We start from the raw sequence: 18,895 nt of genomic DNA, 5'->3' as shown, positions 1-18,895 counted from the left end.
CCTGCTGCTGACAGCAGTAAACATCACATATGATGTGAGAACCAAGTGAGGGCATGTGTGAATGTTTAAGCCTCTTTCCAGAATGCCTCTCTTTCTCTATTGGTACAAGGCCTGCAAAAAGCTAGAAGAGCCCTCTGCAAGGTTTTGGGGGAGTCAAGAGCTGAAGACATCAAGTTAAAAAAAATTATCTGTAAACTTTCTTATTTAGAAAGAGACAGTGTGGTCCATCTTGAGGCCTGGTTTCTAAGCCGTACTCCAATAGTGACTTGTAATATCACGCAAGTCACAACATCTCTTTCAGTGTCCTCATCTGCAAAGTAAGACTATTTACCTATTTTAATGAAGCACTTCTTACATCTCCCACCCTTGTTCTCATGACTATTTCTCAAGTAGTTTAAAATTTGCTAGCAAGAAGCTTGCCATGCCTAGGAAACCCACGCTTGTTACTTGTTTCCTCTTTTCTGTACTTCTGAAAGCCTTCAAATTAAAACGCTATATATTTCCTCTCTCTGTGAAAAGACAGTGAGCAAATATATTTTTATACTATAAAATTTACATGTAATGCATCACACGTGCACTGAATTGCTGTAAACATTGACACTGATAGTAGTGCCTCTTGTAGTATGTGAACTGATGGATTATGCCCAAAGCAACATGTTCCCTCCTTCTAGCAACTGAGCTTGTCACAATGAGTACAGCTGTTAAACTTCACTAAGGAGAATGAATTCATCTTAAATTAATCTTTAACTCCCTGGGAAAATAATCACTGGAAAACCAAATTGGTTCTTCCCTCAATTATTTACAATTTATTCTGAACACTGTTTTAATGCAGCAAACATCCAATAACTGCATTCATTTGCTCCACTTAATGCTTGCATGTTTAGGAAGCATCATTTCTCTATTCACTTTTTATTATGTGACAGTTTATTCATCTAAGCTTGGTTATGAATGGCAACATGTTGATGGAAGTGGTTTTTAGAAACCCAATTATCTAACATACATTAAATTAATAGGCGTTCCAGTTAGTAATGCCAAAGACTTGGGCAGCCGAACCCTAAACTAGTAACACTTTGTTGCCTTGGAAACTTGCATAGAATTATTTCAAATTATTTTACAAGTACTGAGCCAGCCTAATAAATTATCATGAGGTAGGGTTTAAAATACATAGGGATCACTTGGATAATCCCTGAAATATAGCCAGTTCTGAGATGGAAAGTAGACATCCAGTAAGCATATAATCAACACCAGTAACAGTGTATATAGAACAGTGGTTCTCAACCTTCTTAGCTTTAAGGCAGCCCTCCATAACTTTTCTGGATTCAGTGGTGCTCCATTTCAAAAACCAATTTGTTTCTTAAAGAACTGATGTCTCTCACCCTGCCCCCATCAAGGATCTCATTGGGTGACAGAGCACCCGAGAGCACAGCTGGGGATGGTGGTGCATGGTAGTGGCAGGTGCTGCTCAGCACAGCAGATTGGGGAGCTTGAGGCGAGTTATCAGTAGGCCTGTGCAAACCGGCAAGTATTTGCTTCAGATTCGGCCAAATCAGAGGGACAGTGATTTGATCCGGAGATTCAAATCACTATCCTGATTTGATTCGACTGAATCGAATCTGAAAATTCAGCGCCGCTTTGGAGATTCAGCCATAGACTAAACAGGCAGCAGTCCTCGACCAAGCTGGACACAGCTGCCTCCAGCTGGTAAATCTGTTGTGGTGGGTGGAGTGGGGAGAGAAGGCCATGGTGGGGGGGCAGGTCAACACCCCCACAATGAGGGAGGGATTAGGGCTGGGACAAGCTGCCCAGCTGGGGCAAGGGGGAGTGGGACTCAGGGAGGGGGGCACAGGATGCGGGCGCAGCAGCACTGGGAGTGGGGACTATGCCCTGCTGCTGCTTGTCCAGCTGGAGCTGGGGCGCAGTGCAGGTGCGGCTCCCTCTAGGTGGAAGGGGGCAAGTGGCAGCAAGGCATAGCTCCTGCTCCCAGTGCTGCCATGCCCACATCCCGCACCCCCCTCTCCCCCTCCCTGAGCTGCACCGCCCCCTCCCACCCTGGCTGGGCAGCTTGTCCCAGCTCCAATCCCACCCTCACTGTGGGGGCATTGATCTGTGCCCCCATGCCCCTTCCCTCCCCCTTCCACCCACCACAACAGACTTACCAGCTGGAAGCAGCTGCATCCAGCATGGTGAGGACTGCTGCCTGTTCAGTCTATGGCTGAAGCGGCACCAAATCTTTTCCAAATCGATTCAAAGGCTTTTGATTCAATTCAGACCTTTTAATTGGCCTCCTGATTCGATTTGGATTCGGAGATTTGGTCGTCAAATTGAGCCAGATCTCCTCTAAATTGAATCGCCTACTGAAGCTTTGCACAACCCTAGTCATCAGACCCCCTGAAGAAGGCAGCTGACCCTACAGGAGGCAAATAAGGGCAACAGTGATCACTGGAGGCGCAGCCTGGTGTTGTTATTCTCTGCTCCTTCTATCTGCCCCACCTCGTCCCTGGTCTGTACCTGAGTGGGCAACTGTGGTCCCCTCCATTGCAGCTGTTCCCTCAGGAATTTGCATGACAGCAACTGAAGTCACCTTTAGCTCAGAGAGCATGGGAGGAACAGAAGAATGAGCTGGGTTGCAAAGTGCTGTTCCACAGTCCCACATCCAACTGCCTGCCTGCAGCAAATCACACCACCCAGAGCACAGGCGCTACCAGGTGTGGCAGAACAAAATTGGAAGGCCCCAAAGGAGCACCTGGGGGTGTCAGTGGGGCAGAACTGGGGCACCCAGCTGCTGAAGAAGCAGGCACTTAACTTGTTGCACAGCAGCCAGGCACCACCCCAATTGAGAATCACTGGTTTAGAGTAAGAGCTGTAGCATGTTTCTTTATAACCATTAGGGAACTTAGACACAAAACAATTTCAGCTGGCTAGAACAGGAGTACTAAATCCTTAACTCTTGGGTAGGGGGTGGAGGAAATACACAATGGAAACTATACAGGCTACAGACATCAATAAATGATTTTTGTTTAATCTAAAAAACCAAAGCTAAGCACTTTTAGGGACAAAGGCCGCTTGCAGACATTAAAATAAATAAATTAATAAAATGTGCTTTACTGGAAGCAGTGTTACTTCAACCTGGCTCTGCATCATCTCTGTTGATCAGGTGCTTTATTGGGGATTTGTTGGCGCTTTTATCTAATAGATGATTCAATCAGCTATTAGCGTGGCAGCGGGAAACCCCCACAGAGTTTGGAAACACCAGGGGCAGACCCCAGAGCTCCCGAAGAAGGGAACAGTGACACCCATGCCCCAGAAAACTTACCTCCTAGGCAGGCCAGAGTGGAGAAAGCTGTGCAAGCCAGCGTTTCACCGGCTCTTCAAGTGGCTGTCCCTCAAGCTGGGCAGTGGCCAGCTGATGTAATCTGGGGCCACTGCCGCCACAGGAAATTTAAAAACCCTGCCAGAAGCCAGATGGTGGGGAGGACCAACTGGGAGAATGCCAAGCATGCTGAGACCCAGCGCGCCCGTGGCAACAGACCCGATGACTCTGCCCAGCAGCAGAGGAGTGAGGGCAGGAGCTGGATCCTGGCTAGGAAGTTTGCAAAGCCTGGCCCTGGAGCATTAGAGACTCTAGGGCAGTGATTCTCCCTAACAGAGTCGACCGGCTTTATATACCCTCCCCCTGGCACTGAAGCCTGCACTTAAGGCCTTAGGGTCGACCTAGGAGCCTGGGCAGTCAGGCTAATTGCCCAAGCCCACACTGTGTATACAGTTGTGGAGGTGGTTGCACCTCAGGGCAACGCCTATGCCATAACCCTGACTCAGGGAGACGGCATGAAGATCGACACGGCTAGCGAGTGGACGAGGTGTAGGGGAGGTGGAGTCCTGAGAACAGCCATAGCAAACCCATGAGTATCCCGTCTTTGGGTCTGGGGGGGAAGGAACATCACTGAACCCTTTCTTCTTTACAATTCCATCAAGTTGTGGCAGGTGAGTCAGGGACCCAGACCACAGAGCGGGAACAGACTCACGGCACCAACTGGGGGCACCACAATTAGATAATAGCACCAAAAAAATCCCCACTAAAGTTCCCAATCTATACAGATGTTGGGTGATCCAGGTTCAACTAACATGCTACCTCTTCCAGGCATGCACTGGGCTCAGCATAGGAGTTTGCAATTTGAAGTGAAAAGCCATTTTAGGGGGGTTTTTTGTTCTTTTAAACGTCTGCAAGCTGCTAAAGTGACTGAAGTGACCATTAATAGAAAGTAATTGTTTCACAAAATAAAAAATAAATAGAAGTATTGGTTTTGACATTTCTTTTCATTCCCCATTTAAATGAAAACTAGACCTTTAGAAATTCTTTTTTGTGACAAGAAAAACTCAGCTCAGAACAGTCATTGGTCCACTGGTCAGGACAATTGTCCGACACATGGAAAATCCAGATGCAGGTTCTAAATTTGGCACAGCAAAACTCTCCACATCTCTGGAGCATCCTAGCCACTGGGTGGCTGGTTACTTTGGACTGGCTCTGTGTACGGACTTTAAAAACCTTCCTGGTGAAAATGATGTTGAAATAGTTCTGTAGAAAGTTTAGTTGAGTTTGCATTTTTCAACAACAAAAGAACCCATTCATCAACTAATTCCTTAACATCTCTGTTCCTAATAATAGCCACGATGCAATGCTTCATTAACCTAGGAAGGTATACCTGTTAATCATCAACAGCTTCTGCAGTACCAAGGTGGTTTAGGGGTTCTCTCATTCATGTAGCAACACAATCTAATGCTGGCAAGAGGACCTGCTGCACAAGAGCAAATTGAAGGTTGCTTCTTTTCAAAGGGTAAAGATCAGTATCTAGTCTGTATGAAATCCTTATAGAATACTAGCTTTGAATTATGTAGATGTTTGACTTTCAGAGAAAGAACTCCATCTGTAACTTCTTTATAGCAGTATTTCTCAGATTTTGTAGGTCATGTACCCCATTTTAAGTTTGAGACTTTTGTACTCCTAGGATCCCATGTTATGGATAATAAAAGTAACACTTTATAAATCACTACAACCACTCAATGTCTCCAGCAATCAAGAGATACTGTAGAACTGTTTTTCCTAATTTTGGTTTCTTCCCTTTTCTCTGTTTATATTTGTTTTTTCCCCTTCTGCTCTCCCAATCTTTCCTCTTGTACCTTCCAAAAGATGGCTGCATACCCTCAGAGATGCTTGTGCCCATTTCAGAAATTAGCCATTTGTTGCAGTTCCGCTACACCGGCCACGGAACCCTGCCCCTCTCCTTTAATCTCCATCAAAGGCTTTCCAAAGTAATGTAGTCACAAACAATAGGAACCATGATGCTTGCTTTTTCTTACTGAGATCTTCAGTTCCAACTTCATCCCTGTGGAGTGGCTCAAATACTATATTTACTTGAAATTAAGACAAGTTCCTCCTCCTCCTCCCCCCTGCCCCAGCACAGGGAAAAGAGCTTCTTGTCTTGGATTTGAGTGCAAGGTAAGATGGCAGGTGGCTGCCCCCCATGACACCACCTGCTCTCTACTGACTTTGCTCTCCTGCATTGCCTTTGCCCCTACCACCAGCCACCCACCATCAGGACTTATCCTCAGTTGCAGGTCTGGCTCTAACACCAGCTCCAAATATGCAACACATAGTGGTTTTGCTCCCTGCCCCAGCCAGGTAGCAGCAGTTGCAGTAGCAGCAACTCTGTCCCCAGGCACAGGACAAGGTCAAAGCCCAGGTCAGGGCTGAAGCCACCATTGCCACTGATGCCTGGCTGGGTCCAGGCTATAGCCACCATGTTGCTCTGTGCCCCAGGCTAGAGCTAGAGCCACAATGGATGGTAAGCACAGGACCGGAGGTGGGGGGGGCGGGTCTTAAATTCAAATTCAAAGTAGATTTGGATTCAGGTAAATATGGCACTCAGCAAAAGGATACAAGTTATAACAATAAAAAGTCCTTCTCCCACCAGCTGCGATTAGGGTTCTCTCACCTTATGTTCCACAGGCACGTCATATTCTGCATTACCTTAGAGACAGGGGTCAATATGTGAAAGGGGCTGCAGCTAAAACTGAGGAAAGGCAGCAGGGCAAACAGATTCTAAAAGCCAATTACAGCTCCTACTGCTGGGTCATGATCTCATTGTGACCCAGAGGCTGGTACAACAAGATGTCCACCTATTTCTTTTCCTTTCTTGTTATCTAGTTTCACCATCTTCAACAAGAAATGTCAAAATACTGCTGTACATGAGCAGTATATAGAACAGGAATAAGAAAAAATAATCAGGAACTGCTAAAGTGTAGAGACCTATGATTCAAAAACAGGAAAGTAACTTAGCTATGATGGAGTTAGTTACACCCCCTGCCACCTACAGTAATCTAGGTAAGATTAAATTAGGAGGCAGAATAGATCTGCACTGTTTAGAGTAACCAAAGTACATAGGTAGGGAGGTTGATCAATTAATCTTTTGTGAATTGAAGCTCACTTAAAATTACTCACTTTCTATATAGACAGCTGCATCCTTGCATTCTGAAGGATTAGGAATCGGGTGTTCAGTTCTTGTTTACTCCCCAAAACTTTTATACAGTAGGTTAAGATACAAAAATAAAGAACATCCTCCCCTCCCCCAAAAGTTCTAAAACATGGTGCAACTGAATACAACAAACAAAACAAAAATTCAGCCACTGGGTTTTGTAAACAATATGTCAAGTGGTTTCTTAGTCTTTACAATTTAAGCATCTCAAAATAGATGTTAATATAATCCATACCGTTTTATCTGGTCACCTATATTTAAATAGGTGCATCTTTTACTAAATAAAAGATAAAGCAACACACATGGAGGATTACTTTTTTAAAAAAACCTAACAAGGTAAGATACATGTGGTGACTTGAAAAATAGAATGTGAAAACATGGTAATTTTATTTCAACCTTTTCATATGAATGAGGACTGACCTAGAAGAATTATACCATAGAGACGTCATCAGAAAAAAAAAAGTCTTGTAAATGGCTTGCATATGTTTTCCCTTGGGGATGCAACATTAGAGTATATAATACCTATTAGAAGTACACTGTGCTGGTTGGCCCATAGTATGCCAATCATTTCTAAAGCAGAACTCCTCACTAAAAATCAATGGAGAATTTTGCTAAAAACAGATGATATCATGTGTGTCACTGTCACAGAAGAAAAGCACAGCACACAAAAATATTTTTGTGCTGTCACTGTTGATTATAGAAGGAGCTAGGTTGCAAAATTCAGCATTCACAATGAAGGAAAAAAAAGTATTATGCACACAAGTTTACCAGACAAGACTACAGAACCTGAGGTTTTCTTGTAGAAAGCTAGATAGAACAACTTCCCCTAGAAGTTGTACAATCCAGTCAACTGTTTCTCTCAATATTAGAGACTGAGTCTATCTCCTGAAACAGTTTAAGCATATATCATATTTCAATACCTAATTTTCAGCCCCCAAATTAAAAACATGCTGCTACCCTATATTTAAGATTTGATCCATGTTTTCATAGTGAACCAAACATGTAATTATGTACACTTTGAGAGCAAGTCATTACATTTTAAATGTAAAACAGATTTCATTTACTTTTAAGGTTTAAAAGTATGTTCAAGTATATTGTACATAATTTAATGTTGTAATTAAGTTTTAAAAATGTGTAGTATTCATACTGATATTGAACTTCAGTGCTTTAGTTTTAAATTACTATATTTGTTGTTTAGATCTTTCTTAAGTAACTTGCTTCAGACAGATTACGTAAGAAAGATTTGAAAAGTACAGCAATTTAATAACCTACTATACAGTCCTTCTTAGCTGCAAAAAGTATAAGTTAATGTACCAAAGTATGTTTAAAGAATATTACACTTTAAGAAATGTTTTTATTTTAATTTCCACTTTGAATATTATGAGCTTTTTTTGACCAGTTATCTCCTCCTGTCTGCATGATTTACTGTTTCTATTGCTCACTGTCAACATAAGCAAAGCAGCGCATCATAATTTTAGAACAGAGAATTGCTTCCCCAACCTTTGGCTTTAATGCTGAAGTTTCATTGATTCTGCTAAACAATAACATAAAATCCCAGACTTAAGGGGTAAAAGAGACGAATCATTTAAACAAGAGTGTCATGCTGGGAGATGAAATTTTGCAACTGTGTTATTTTATTTCTGCATCGGACACATGACCCAAAATCGGCCAAGATACTAGGGATTATTAGTTTAAAGTTTAGAATTTAAGAAAACACTTCTTAACTTTTAACAATGCTTTTGCATAGCATGTTTGTAAGACTGTGAACATTGCATACTTTATCTTTGGCATTTACTGAAAGCTGTTTTTAAATTAATCACTGTGTTAGCTCTGCAGGTAAAGTGCACCTTCCTCTACAACATTTAAAAAAAGAGACTGTTGGGCATTGCTGAGTTAGAAACCAAGTGTTATCAGGTTTTTGTCTTTTCAAACCTCAATATGAGAAGCAGGGCTGTCACTGGGAAACTGAAGGCCACAATGATTTTATTCTTATAAAGCCTAATATTTAATGCAAGTGTTTACAATTGTGCTAGGAACAAATGCAATTAAATGCATTTTTATCTTAATTAAAAAAAAAGAAAAAGAAAAGTTTCTCCCACATAAAATAGCAGTACCTGAGTGCTAGGTATTATTTTAGGGGAGAGAAAAAAAGAAAAAAAAAAATCAGGAATATTCTTTTCAGTGCAAACCTTGTAATCTTTTTAAAAAAGTCTGAGTACAAATATCTAAATTCAAATGTATTTTTTACTTAAGTGGAATGTTGCCTCACAAAGTATGTCTAATGCCTTTAACCAAGCTGCAACCTTTCAATTAACCCTCTCAAAGTTAAAAAGTTGTGCCTAGAACTTAAGTGTTTACAAAAACAGCATAATTTCTTAGACAGTGGCTGGATCAACTGCTCTCAACCACTGTATCCATCAAGAATATGAAGGCGAAAACATTTTGAATTCAGTGCTGGTATTGGTTACTTCCATGATGTAATCAATGCCAAAATGTAATTTGCTATTGGGCTGGCATCAAAAAACTCTACTGTATGCAAGGAGATTACTCCTGCAAGCAGAAGATATGCATGCAAAACTTTTTTTGAAACTGAAAAGAATTCCACTGCATGTTAATGAGTTCTTTAATGCACAAGTTAGACTTCAGCACAGAAAGTGTGCCTGATATTTTTGAGGAAAAGGAATAAAATTAATTCAGATAGTTAATCTGTGTTTAGATATGCATCCAGAATAGTTTTACAACACTATGCTTTTAAAATTACTAGCTGGCATTTTAAGAAAGATGCAAAATAGGCACCTTGTTACATACTTTAGAATTAGTTGCCCATTACAAAACTTCTGGTACTAATGGCCGCAGTGTTTTAGAAAACAGCAGCATGAAACATCAGAGGGACAAGAACTTTTAATTTTTGTTCTCCTTAAAAAGAAGAAAAACAAAAAAACCCACAATACTTTAAACAGCAAAGCACTCAAGATAGAAATTCTCTCTCCAGTTCATATATAGATGGCCGACCAGTCTTGCTCTTCATCCTGCATAAAGGCACTGTGCAGTCTCTGTTCTGACCTTCCACATCAGCATCAAGTAAGGAGGGCATATGGCCTTTAGTTCTCTTCTCAGAATCTGGTAAAAAGTTAACATGTGGGCCTAAATCACCCTCTAAATAATCTGCCTCTGCAGAGTTTGGTTTTATAATCTGTGGAAGTAACTGCCAAGGATCTATTTTGCTTCTCAGAGAAGAAGGTCGAGGCCTAGATATAATATTGATGTTTGTTTGTTTTTGTGGTGACACATCACTTGGTATGCTTCTTTGTGGAGATGGAGAAGGAAGGATTCCAAAAACTGGGAGAGTAGACAACTTGGAGACTCCATTAGCTGAAGGTATTCCATTAGCTAGATGAAGGGGAAGACGAGACAATGTTAGATGATCACCTGTAACTTTATCTTTCCTCAAATTTGTAAAGAGGACTAGCAAAGAAAGCAAGTGTTAATGGTTGAATTTTATCTTCATTAAAATTTATAAAAACGTAGTAGGAATTAATGATGCCCCATAAATGCTCAGCACCATCAGATACAATCTGGCTCAGACAGTCAAACCTCATACAAAAAGAATTCCTTTGAGTCAATATTATTCTCGTGCTGGAAACTCAGAGTTGCTGACTGAGGAAGAGAAGTAGGCTGTTGTCCCAGTAACTGGATGCCTACCATTACTGGAAGAAAGCGGGCAAAATTTGATTATCTATTCAAATAATTTTTGTATTAAGCAAGGTATAAACACACAGTGACAGGGGGCTGTCCCCAGCCGAGCTCGACATCGGCCTGCCCACCTGGCAAGGGCAGTCTGCTCTCACTTGCTTGCCATGCCTTGAGGTCACAAAATAGATGAAAATGCAGGAGGCTGCCCATTCTAAGCCCTGATGCCAAGGGCAAAACACACAGCTCCGACCCCCTATTTACCATCCCATGCCTCGCAGATGGCATCCAAACTGCTGACAACTCTGGCCCGTTGCTCGGCCAAACTCTGCCCTTTGCCAGGCCTCAATCACACCGCCCCTCACTGGGCCTCACCTACTCTGCACAGCCCTTTGGGTCCCCCCAGGGTCTACTCTTTGGGCTTCATCACGCAGACACTTCAGCCACCCTACTCTAGTCCTTCAGCCCGCCCACAGGCCCTACTCTACATGGTCTCCTGCTTTCTGTCCCACACCGGGCCAAACTCAGCCTCTAGTCCCTCTCTGGGCCACTACACTGCCCCTCACTAGGCTCCTGGGCCTTACACCCCTTTGGCATCAGGCCCCACTCAGTGGGCCTTGACCTCTGCCTCAGGCCCTGCTCTATGGGCCTGTGCCCTGTGCTTTTTTGTCAGGGTGTGCTCCACTAGCCTTTCCCCTCCATGGGGTACCCACAAGGCAGTGAGGGCTGAGGCTCCATAGTGCCCCATCTTTGCCTTTTACTGGGGAAGCATAGGTGTGGCATTTCCTGGAGACTGCCTCATCGCCCCATCCAACCCCAGCAGGGAGCAGTTTCAGGTCTTACCCATGACCAAAAGGAACCTCTTCCATCCCAATAGTTCCTACCCTGGCCTCCAGGTATTCCAGGAGCTGTACTCAGGTTGGGTGATGTTGCTCCACTGGCTCTCAACTCAGCTCCATAGGGCCAGAGCTTATACCCTGGCTGCCCAGCCCTCATCCAATCGAGGGGCTCCCCTTGCGGTCATGTAACCACCTAATTGGGCCTAACTGCATCTGCCAGCTGCTCCACAGCCCATTCAAGCCCCTTTAAGTGGTCCCACCACATGCACATTCAGAGGAAAAAGAACAGTTTGAGGAATTCAAAAACAAATTATGCTTCCGAGGAATACTGCATTACACTGTGGAGCAGTACTATTCATAACAAGAGCTCTGGGTACGTTACCCAGAACAAAACAATTCTAGTATCTTAAATAACTAAAACTACCCACTTATCTCTGCTACTAGTAGATTTGAGGATAAGATTTAAGCTTGTATTTGTCTTAGAAGTTGGACGGCCCTGAGTTAAACTGTTAAGTCCCAAAGGGCCACATACCCCATTGTACTCTCTCCCCCACCCCCAGTGCAGTCCTGATTTCATCTGTCCCTGCCCATGGCCCAGATTTCATCACTTGCCCCCTCCTATCCACCACAGTCCAGACTCACCCTCAGCTGTGTTGTACTGACCCACCCTCTGGGGTAGAGGCAGGGAGCAGCAGCTGGAAGAAGGAGGGGAGGGCCTGTAGGCTCTGGCTGCTGTTAGAGCCAGGTGAGAGCTGAGGGGTGTAACCAAACCCCTTGCAAGCTGTATGCAGTCTACAGGCCATTAGTTGGACAGCCCTGGTTTAACTGTTAAACATCCAGCATGTGACTGGACTCTCAGAAGGCAGTCACTTAGGTGCCACCCTGTCCTAACTGGATTCAAAGGCATGAATCTTCCTAGGCAACAGCCTACTTTGTGGACTTCAAGATTTATCAAATCTGTTTTTCTATAACTCAATAAATGAATAGTAGTCATAGGGCACCAACCAGCCTCGGCTGACCAATTGTCAAGCTATTTTAAACTATGTTTAGCATTTCTTTCTGCCACCTGAAGCCCAGATACAACAACATTTGCAGAAACAGCAATGCCAGCTACTATGCTTGGTAGTTTTGTTTCAAGACCCAAAGTATGAAGAGACTCCTTACTACAGAACCAGTTTTGATAATTTAATTGGCAACACTGTTCTGATGCATGCTGTTCACAGCAGGTTCCAGCAGACTTCCACTGAAGCAGCTTAAACATTAAGTGAACCTGTATTGCTGTTTACTAGCAACATTTTTACTGGACTTCAAGGGCACCTATACACAAGCGCAAAGCCTGCTCCGACGTGCTGGAATTCCAGTGCGTTGAAGCAGATTAAATTAATCGAGTCTGCTGGAGCGTGACAACTGCTGCACTCTAGCAGCCACCTGTGCCTTGAGTATCACTGTCTCCATGCTTAAAAATGGTGGTGGAGGTGCTTTATCTAAAGGTCAAAGTAACTTTAGTTCAAGCACCCCCGCTGCCATTTTTAAGCGCAGGGACGCTGATACACAATGCACAACAGTGCTTTCATTAGAGCAGCTCTCATTCCCCAACCCACCCTTGAAGCACATATACAAGTGCCCCAACTGACCACTTCTCCTTCAACAACTAGTTATTTATCACTAACTTTCAGCAACTGATAAACTGCAGTTCCATAGGATTTTCATTTCTACAGTAAAAACTTCTTTTTTGATATTTTGTATTACTTACTTGTAGTCTGGAAAGCATTTCCTTCTGACAAAGTTCGTCGGTGACCCAACACCCTCAGTTTTGAGGAAGAAACATTTGGCACATTTTCAGATTGCTTAAAAGGATGAATAGGAGATGTATTCTTTAACATTGCAGTATCAGTGTCAAGAACCAGCTTTACCCTTTGTTCCCTCTTACTTGCAGGAATTTCAGATGAAAAGTCAGCAGTGGGAATGCTTGGATTACAATCACTGGGCATAACGCTTACAAAAGCATCTTCACCGTCAGACTGAAGCAAGCATTTTGTGGAAATGGAAGAGACAGAGAGAAGGTTCACAGTATTTGCAGAAGGATTTAGGGATGGAATATTGGTTTCCTCCTTTTTGGACTGCAATCGTATAGGACTTGCACTCCTGCGAAACTTTGAAGCACGCTGAAATATTCCATCCCGTTTCTTCTTCTCCTCTTTGAGCATGAGTTCATCTGGAACCTGCGATTTGTTCAGCTCTCTAATGTCCAAGCCCAAAGCTACAGATGCAAGGAGAACCGCACATCCATACAACACAGAGTCAGTTTTTTTTTTCTGTGATGTTCTATTAAGACTGTTTGTAGGAGTCATTTGTGGAGTACTATTTGCAGAACTAGTAGAGGTTCCTTCTTCAAAGCTTTCATGATCTACAGCATTCTCTCCCTGATCATCCTTCCAAAGAGGTAGATTAATATACGCCTGATTCGGCAACTTAATTGGCTTTGGTCTTTTACAGTCCAAATCTTCAGGGAAAAGTCTCTGATCTGTACAAACACCTATAATGAAGTATTAATACTTTAGTACTCAAAATAAAATCCAATTTCCTCTACTTTGCTCGCTATATGTACCTCAAGATTTTTTATATTTGTTATTTTTGCTGTAAGTGCAGTCTGCCTCATTTATGTGTTTTACAGGCTCAAAGATGCATACTGGGATATCTTTTAAGCCAGATTTAGATATTGATGTTCAATGAAAGTCTCCCTATGTGCTTTTGATCAACATGCAAGATTCTTGCTGGAATCTTTAGAATGCATATATGTAAATAACAGATGGGTTTTTTTCTACATGGGGTAACTTGTAGCGAAATGGAATATGGGCAAACAGTGCAAGTACATCAGCTGCCATAAGTTCTGGATAGTTGGGGTAGGTTGAAAGATGACAAGTGTTGACCAAGCAGCAAGTGTTCACATTAATATTTTAATCCTAACTCTATATTTCTGGTCTTTTAGATACTATTTAATAGCTATTATATCATTTTGCAGGTAGATTCCTCTGCCCCTACCAACCCTGCTTGACGGACTTAGCTCTTTACTGCTTGACTGACTTAGCTCTTTTTCAGAAGAGCTATTCTATTTTAATAATACAAAGAGTCTTGATCTACATGGCAGCACACAAAACCTCAAATGTACATTCTTTAAAGAAAATTAGCAAATTCACAATAAAATTTATTTTAGACTTTTTAAGTATCAAGAAAATAATTAAAAAAAAAATACACAGAAAATAGAAATGAACCAGAAAAAGATTCCTGAAAGAAACTCTAGTCTTCACAAAACTGAGATGTCAGCACAGTGTTTAAATTTATATACCAAAGCAGTTTAAAGGTCTATTTTTGCTTCAGATAAAGAGTATGCATAAATCTTTTCAGAAGTGAAGCACTAATATAATTAGGGCAACTTCTACCTTAACACAAACACACACCTACCTTCATCTGCAAACAGTGAAGCTAATGGAACCCCTTTCTGATTTTTCATTAAAATTGTTGACCAAGGATTGCTGCCGTCGGAAAGGGGTCTTATTCTGAAATAAGAATGATTCTTTTTGACACGGTCTAGACCAGCATATTTATATAAAACGTTTATTAGGAACTACCACAGGCTAAAATGAATAAATGTTTTGCAAATTAAACATTTACTGTACACTGCACTTAATGATTTAAAGTATCTTAAAAAGGATTAAGTGGGTTGATATGGGGTTGTAAAATGTATTATAACATCTTTACAGGAGACGTATGCAAAAACAAAAAAACCCCCCAAACAACTCAAGAAGAATACAAAAGGGAAGCTGCACTTAGCATGTTGCGTGTTAGCATGAAGCTGCATTTAGCAGTTATGACTGTATACCAAGATATGCTTTCAAATCATAAATGTCCATTCTAACCGATAAAGATTTAAAAATTGGATAATAATTTACTTTCCTTGAAAGAAAGTAAAGCAGGTCTAAAAGTAACAAGTAGAAATATCAGTAAAATCTCTGAGGTTTTACTGGTCTCAAATGAAATTATTTAAAAGCATACTGCTTTTCAAAATTAGGAAAACGATTTTCTGCAGCACATGGATAATGTAGTATTCATGGCTGAAGCTAGTAATACTCACATAAATTTGAGTCTTTTCTTCTCCAGGATAGACTGTTTTAGCATGAACTACAATTATACTTATTTATGTTAAGAATGACATGGGGGAAATAATATTACATTTCAGAAAACTCAAGAGAGCTTTCTGAGGTCAGAATAATTTTCCTGAATGTAGTACACAATTATCCAGGTAATTTTAGGATTCTTTTTAAAGTTTTCCTCAGTGTGAATCTCATTTATGGTATGTATTCATGCTTCACACAGGCAAAATAATAATCTTTTAACTAACAGTGTCCACTGGGGCCAAGCCTGAGCCCTCTGTGCCTTCAACTTGTAACACCCAATGGTATAAATGACAGAGGAGCACTGACTTTTTTTTTTTTTGCTTCCCTCATTAAATTTAGAATCTCAGGAAAACAAAACTCAAAAGGAGTAGGGATGGAAGGTCTCAGAGAAGACAGCGTTCATGAGAGGATGCCACCTGCGAGAGCAGCTAATAGTTCCCAGATGCATAAAGAAGAGTTTGAGGAGTCCAAGCTACAATTGGCTAGCTAATGGCTGCAGAACTGCCTTCTCAACTTGGATATTTGATCTATGCAAGAGGCAAGAAATCGTGTGGCTGATATATTTTATTGGACTAACTGCATGACTGGAATAGATATAGCCAAGCTTTCAGGTATCACAGCACCCTTCCTCTCATACTTAAACTAGTCACAAAAAACGGTTTTCAACATAGTAGTCATACCTCTCCTTACAATCTGCACACTCTTTTGTTTGAACTGAGCTTGGCCCCCATGTACAACCTTTCTTTTTAAAATTTATCTTCACGTCTTCAAATTCCTCTTGGTGAAAAGCTGCACTTCTTCCCCAAGTTCTATTGCTGTCATCTGAGGTTACTAGAGATAGATAAGTAGATTAGTGATCATTAATGGTCCTTGCAAAATCAGAGATATTTAGATTTTGGCAGAACAGACTTCTCCACTGTAACAACATTTATCCAGTAGCAAATAAAGGTGCACTTGAAAGACTGAGATGCATTTTTTCCATAGAAAAGCCCATACATATACTGCAACAATTCAAAAGATAAGCAAGCAAGGAATAATTTGTAAACGGGAAAGAAAGGTGCAAAATTAACAAAAAAGTAGGAAGGATTCTTTTTCATGCTTATGTGACATTGAGAAGTAATGTGGTAAGTGAGGTAGATTGAGCACTTGGTTAATATATTTGTTCATGGGCATTTGTGATCATATATCTTTATGAACATATCAAATTAACTCAGTGTCGCACCCAAGATACCCATCTGATTAAATGTAGTTTTGTTTTTCATTAAACAAACACTGAAGAGATTTTCTGCATACGTGCTCAGTCTATCACTTGAATTCAGCTATAAAATTAATACAACCATCCCCTTTACAACTTAATTGAATCTTGCCTTTTTGCATAACCCCACTGGGAAGTTCATATTCACTTGTGATATCTACATCTTGCTGGTACACATACACACTGTTTCTTCGGCCATTAGTTGCATTTGTGTCTGTTTTGGAAAGCACTAAGGAAAAATTAAAAGAATGCAGTAGAAATCTTAGTTACTTTAATTTATAAATCAAAGGAAGGACTGATTCTTTCTTCATTTTAGATCTTGGAACAGAAATCCAGATCTAGAAAGTTTCCAAGCACCTCTGAGAAGATCTTAGCATTTATAGTAAAATGTGAGGGTGCATTGCTCATTCCAGGATTGGCCTTGGTTTGTGGATATGATTCAACTAAATGGATTCCTGCATCAAGCCAGGTCTAGGCTGGTACCTGGAGAGGTAAATCTGCTCACAACCAAGGTTATTGTACAGATATAACAACACCAAACTTAAAAACTTGTTAAAAGTCAGCTTCACGTATAGACCGTTTAGACTTAACGTGTTTGAGCTCTCTTGCTGCAACCCTTCTCATTCCCTTTTAAAGAAATTAACCTACTCTACATATCATAGCTGATGATTTATCTTCAGTAAGCCATGATATTACAACTGAGTTTTCAAATTTCTAAAGAGCCTACTTAGCATTAGCATTAAAAAATGGAGTTAATTTTTTCTGACTAGTTTTTTTTTTGTTTTGTTTTTTAAATGATGAGCTAGGATTCTTCATTTTAAAAAGCTATTTAGATTTGGAAGCCAGAGGATGTTAAGACTGAGGGTTAATCAAGCAACCAAGTATTAGATATTCTTGTTCAAAGTGCTCATACCTGAATAATTCTAACCAAAAGACATTTTGAAGTTAATCAAGATAAAAACAGCACTGAAGGGGGGGTATTTATTTTTACACAGGCACAAGGGATGTGGAAATTAAGCTGTTTGAGCCAAATACCCCTGAAAGATCTAGTAGGCTTTTTGACAAAGCTTAGGAATCAAAACTCAAAGTGAGCAAGTTCTTTCATTTAAAATCCACCTTTGCATACCTGATGGCCTATAAAAGGAAACCCCAAATGGAGAATTAGGTCCCGAAACACAATGCTTTACATGAAGAAGCCTACACAGATGAAGCCTCTTCCAAAATATAAATGTCAATTATTTTCTACCTTTCCAAAACATTAAAAGTTCTAGAACTAGGCTAATCAATGGCTTCTTTGTTTGGTTTCTATGGTGATGAGTGTCACAGGTAAGATCTAATAGTAATCAAAAATAGCATGCAAGCATGAAAAGCTAGTTCTAAATGAAGGTGAATACCAGCTAATTTCTCTTAGGACTGTAAAAAAAACAGGAGGGGAAGGGGGAGGAGGGAGAAGAGAGCAGGGGGCATTACAACTATACTAGTTAACATTCTGAAAAGGATATCACCCCAGAATTTTCCACTGATGCTTTTTTCAAGCAAAATTTGAGCTTCATTGGGACAGGCTGTATCAGACTCCCTTCATTCTTAATGAGGAGTGCAATAACTGAATGCTCAGGACCTGGGAAAATTAGATCTACTAATTCTTATTACTTTTTTTTTTTTTTTTAAAGAATATTTCAGTGCTTTCAAAGCCAATTTAAGTACAATTTCCTAAAACAATTAATATTTTAACTAAAAAAAGATGTATTACAATTTACTGCATTCTTTTCAGCCAGTTAACCTGAAATAATTCCTAAAAACAGTTAATATTCCAGGAAGATTCTTTCTTTATCCACAGTAAACTGTCATGGAACATGTAATTCTATCACATCAATGTTCAAGTCCACCTCTAAGCTACAGCTACCAGTGTTTCAATGCACTGACATAAAACAAACATATTCACATTGTTTAAAGAAATTAAATGGAATAGTGATGAAGACTTACGTTGTATAGCTCGAAGACGAGGCATTATTGTAGGGCTGCTTGGTGGACTAGAGTTGTTACTGTTTAAACTTCTTCGCTTATCCAGATTAGGGGATGCTTGCACTGTTATTTTGTGCTGGAAATCTGTTATAAAATAAGCAACACACAAATTACAGCTTCTAAATAAAGTCTTGGCTTTCTAAAAGATTACACTGCTGTAATTTAGTCAGAAAGAAAGCTGTAAGTAGTTTCTTTCTACAGTAACACAGCCAAATTAGTACATCAGTACTGACTGAAGATTCAGACCAGTAACAATTGTAGGGGTACCACAGCTCCACTGTTACCACTTGATGGGCCAAGTACTGCTGTGAAAGGAGTCTGGTAGCCCAATGAGGCCTGAATTGATAAACACTGACATAGAAAAAGTGTGCATCTTTCCTGGAG

The 18,895-nt window shown here is 40.8% G+C and overlaps 1 protein-coding gene across 3 annotated transcripts in view; it reads right to left on the bottom strand.

The window, feature by feature from the left end:
* Positions 1-9,455: 9,455 nt before the first annotated feature.
* MAP3K21 (mitogen-activated protein kinase kinase kinase 21) overlaps positions 9,456-18,895 on the bottom strand; it is a 50,804-nt gene continuing 41,364 nt past the window's right edge. For 2 of the 3 annotated variants that reach the window (XM_006027447.2, XM_014521706.2), the window contains exons 6-11: positions 18,473-18,595; positions 16,602-16,718; positions 15,915-16,065; positions 14,522-14,616; positions 12,813-13,595; positions 9,456-9,920 (exon numbers count right to left, since the gene is read on the bottom strand). In XM_006027447.2, coding sequence (XP_006027509.1) covers positions 9,499-9,920; positions 12,813-13,595; positions 14,522-14,616; positions 15,915-16,065; positions 16,602-16,718; positions 18,473-18,595 — 1,691 coding nt within the window. In that variant the 3' untranslated portion in view covers positions 9,456-9,498. The remainder of the gene's footprint in view (positions 9,921-12,812; positions 13,596-14,521; positions 14,617-15,914; positions 16,066-16,601; positions 16,719-18,472; positions 18,596-18,895) is intronic. The other variant, XM_006027448.3, reaches the window with a different exon arrangement.

Source organism: Alligator sinensis, unplaced genomic scaffold (genome assembly GCF_000455745.1).
Source record: "Alligator sinensis unplaced genomic scaffold, ASM45574v1 scaffold93_1, whole genome shotgun sequence".
Classification (NCBI taxonomy): Eukaryota; Metazoa; Chordata; order Crocodylia; family Alligatoridae; genus Alligator; species Alligator sinensis.
The sequence above is the reverse complement of the archived record's forward strand: the minus strand, read 5'-3'. Positions and strand labels throughout refer to the sequence as shown.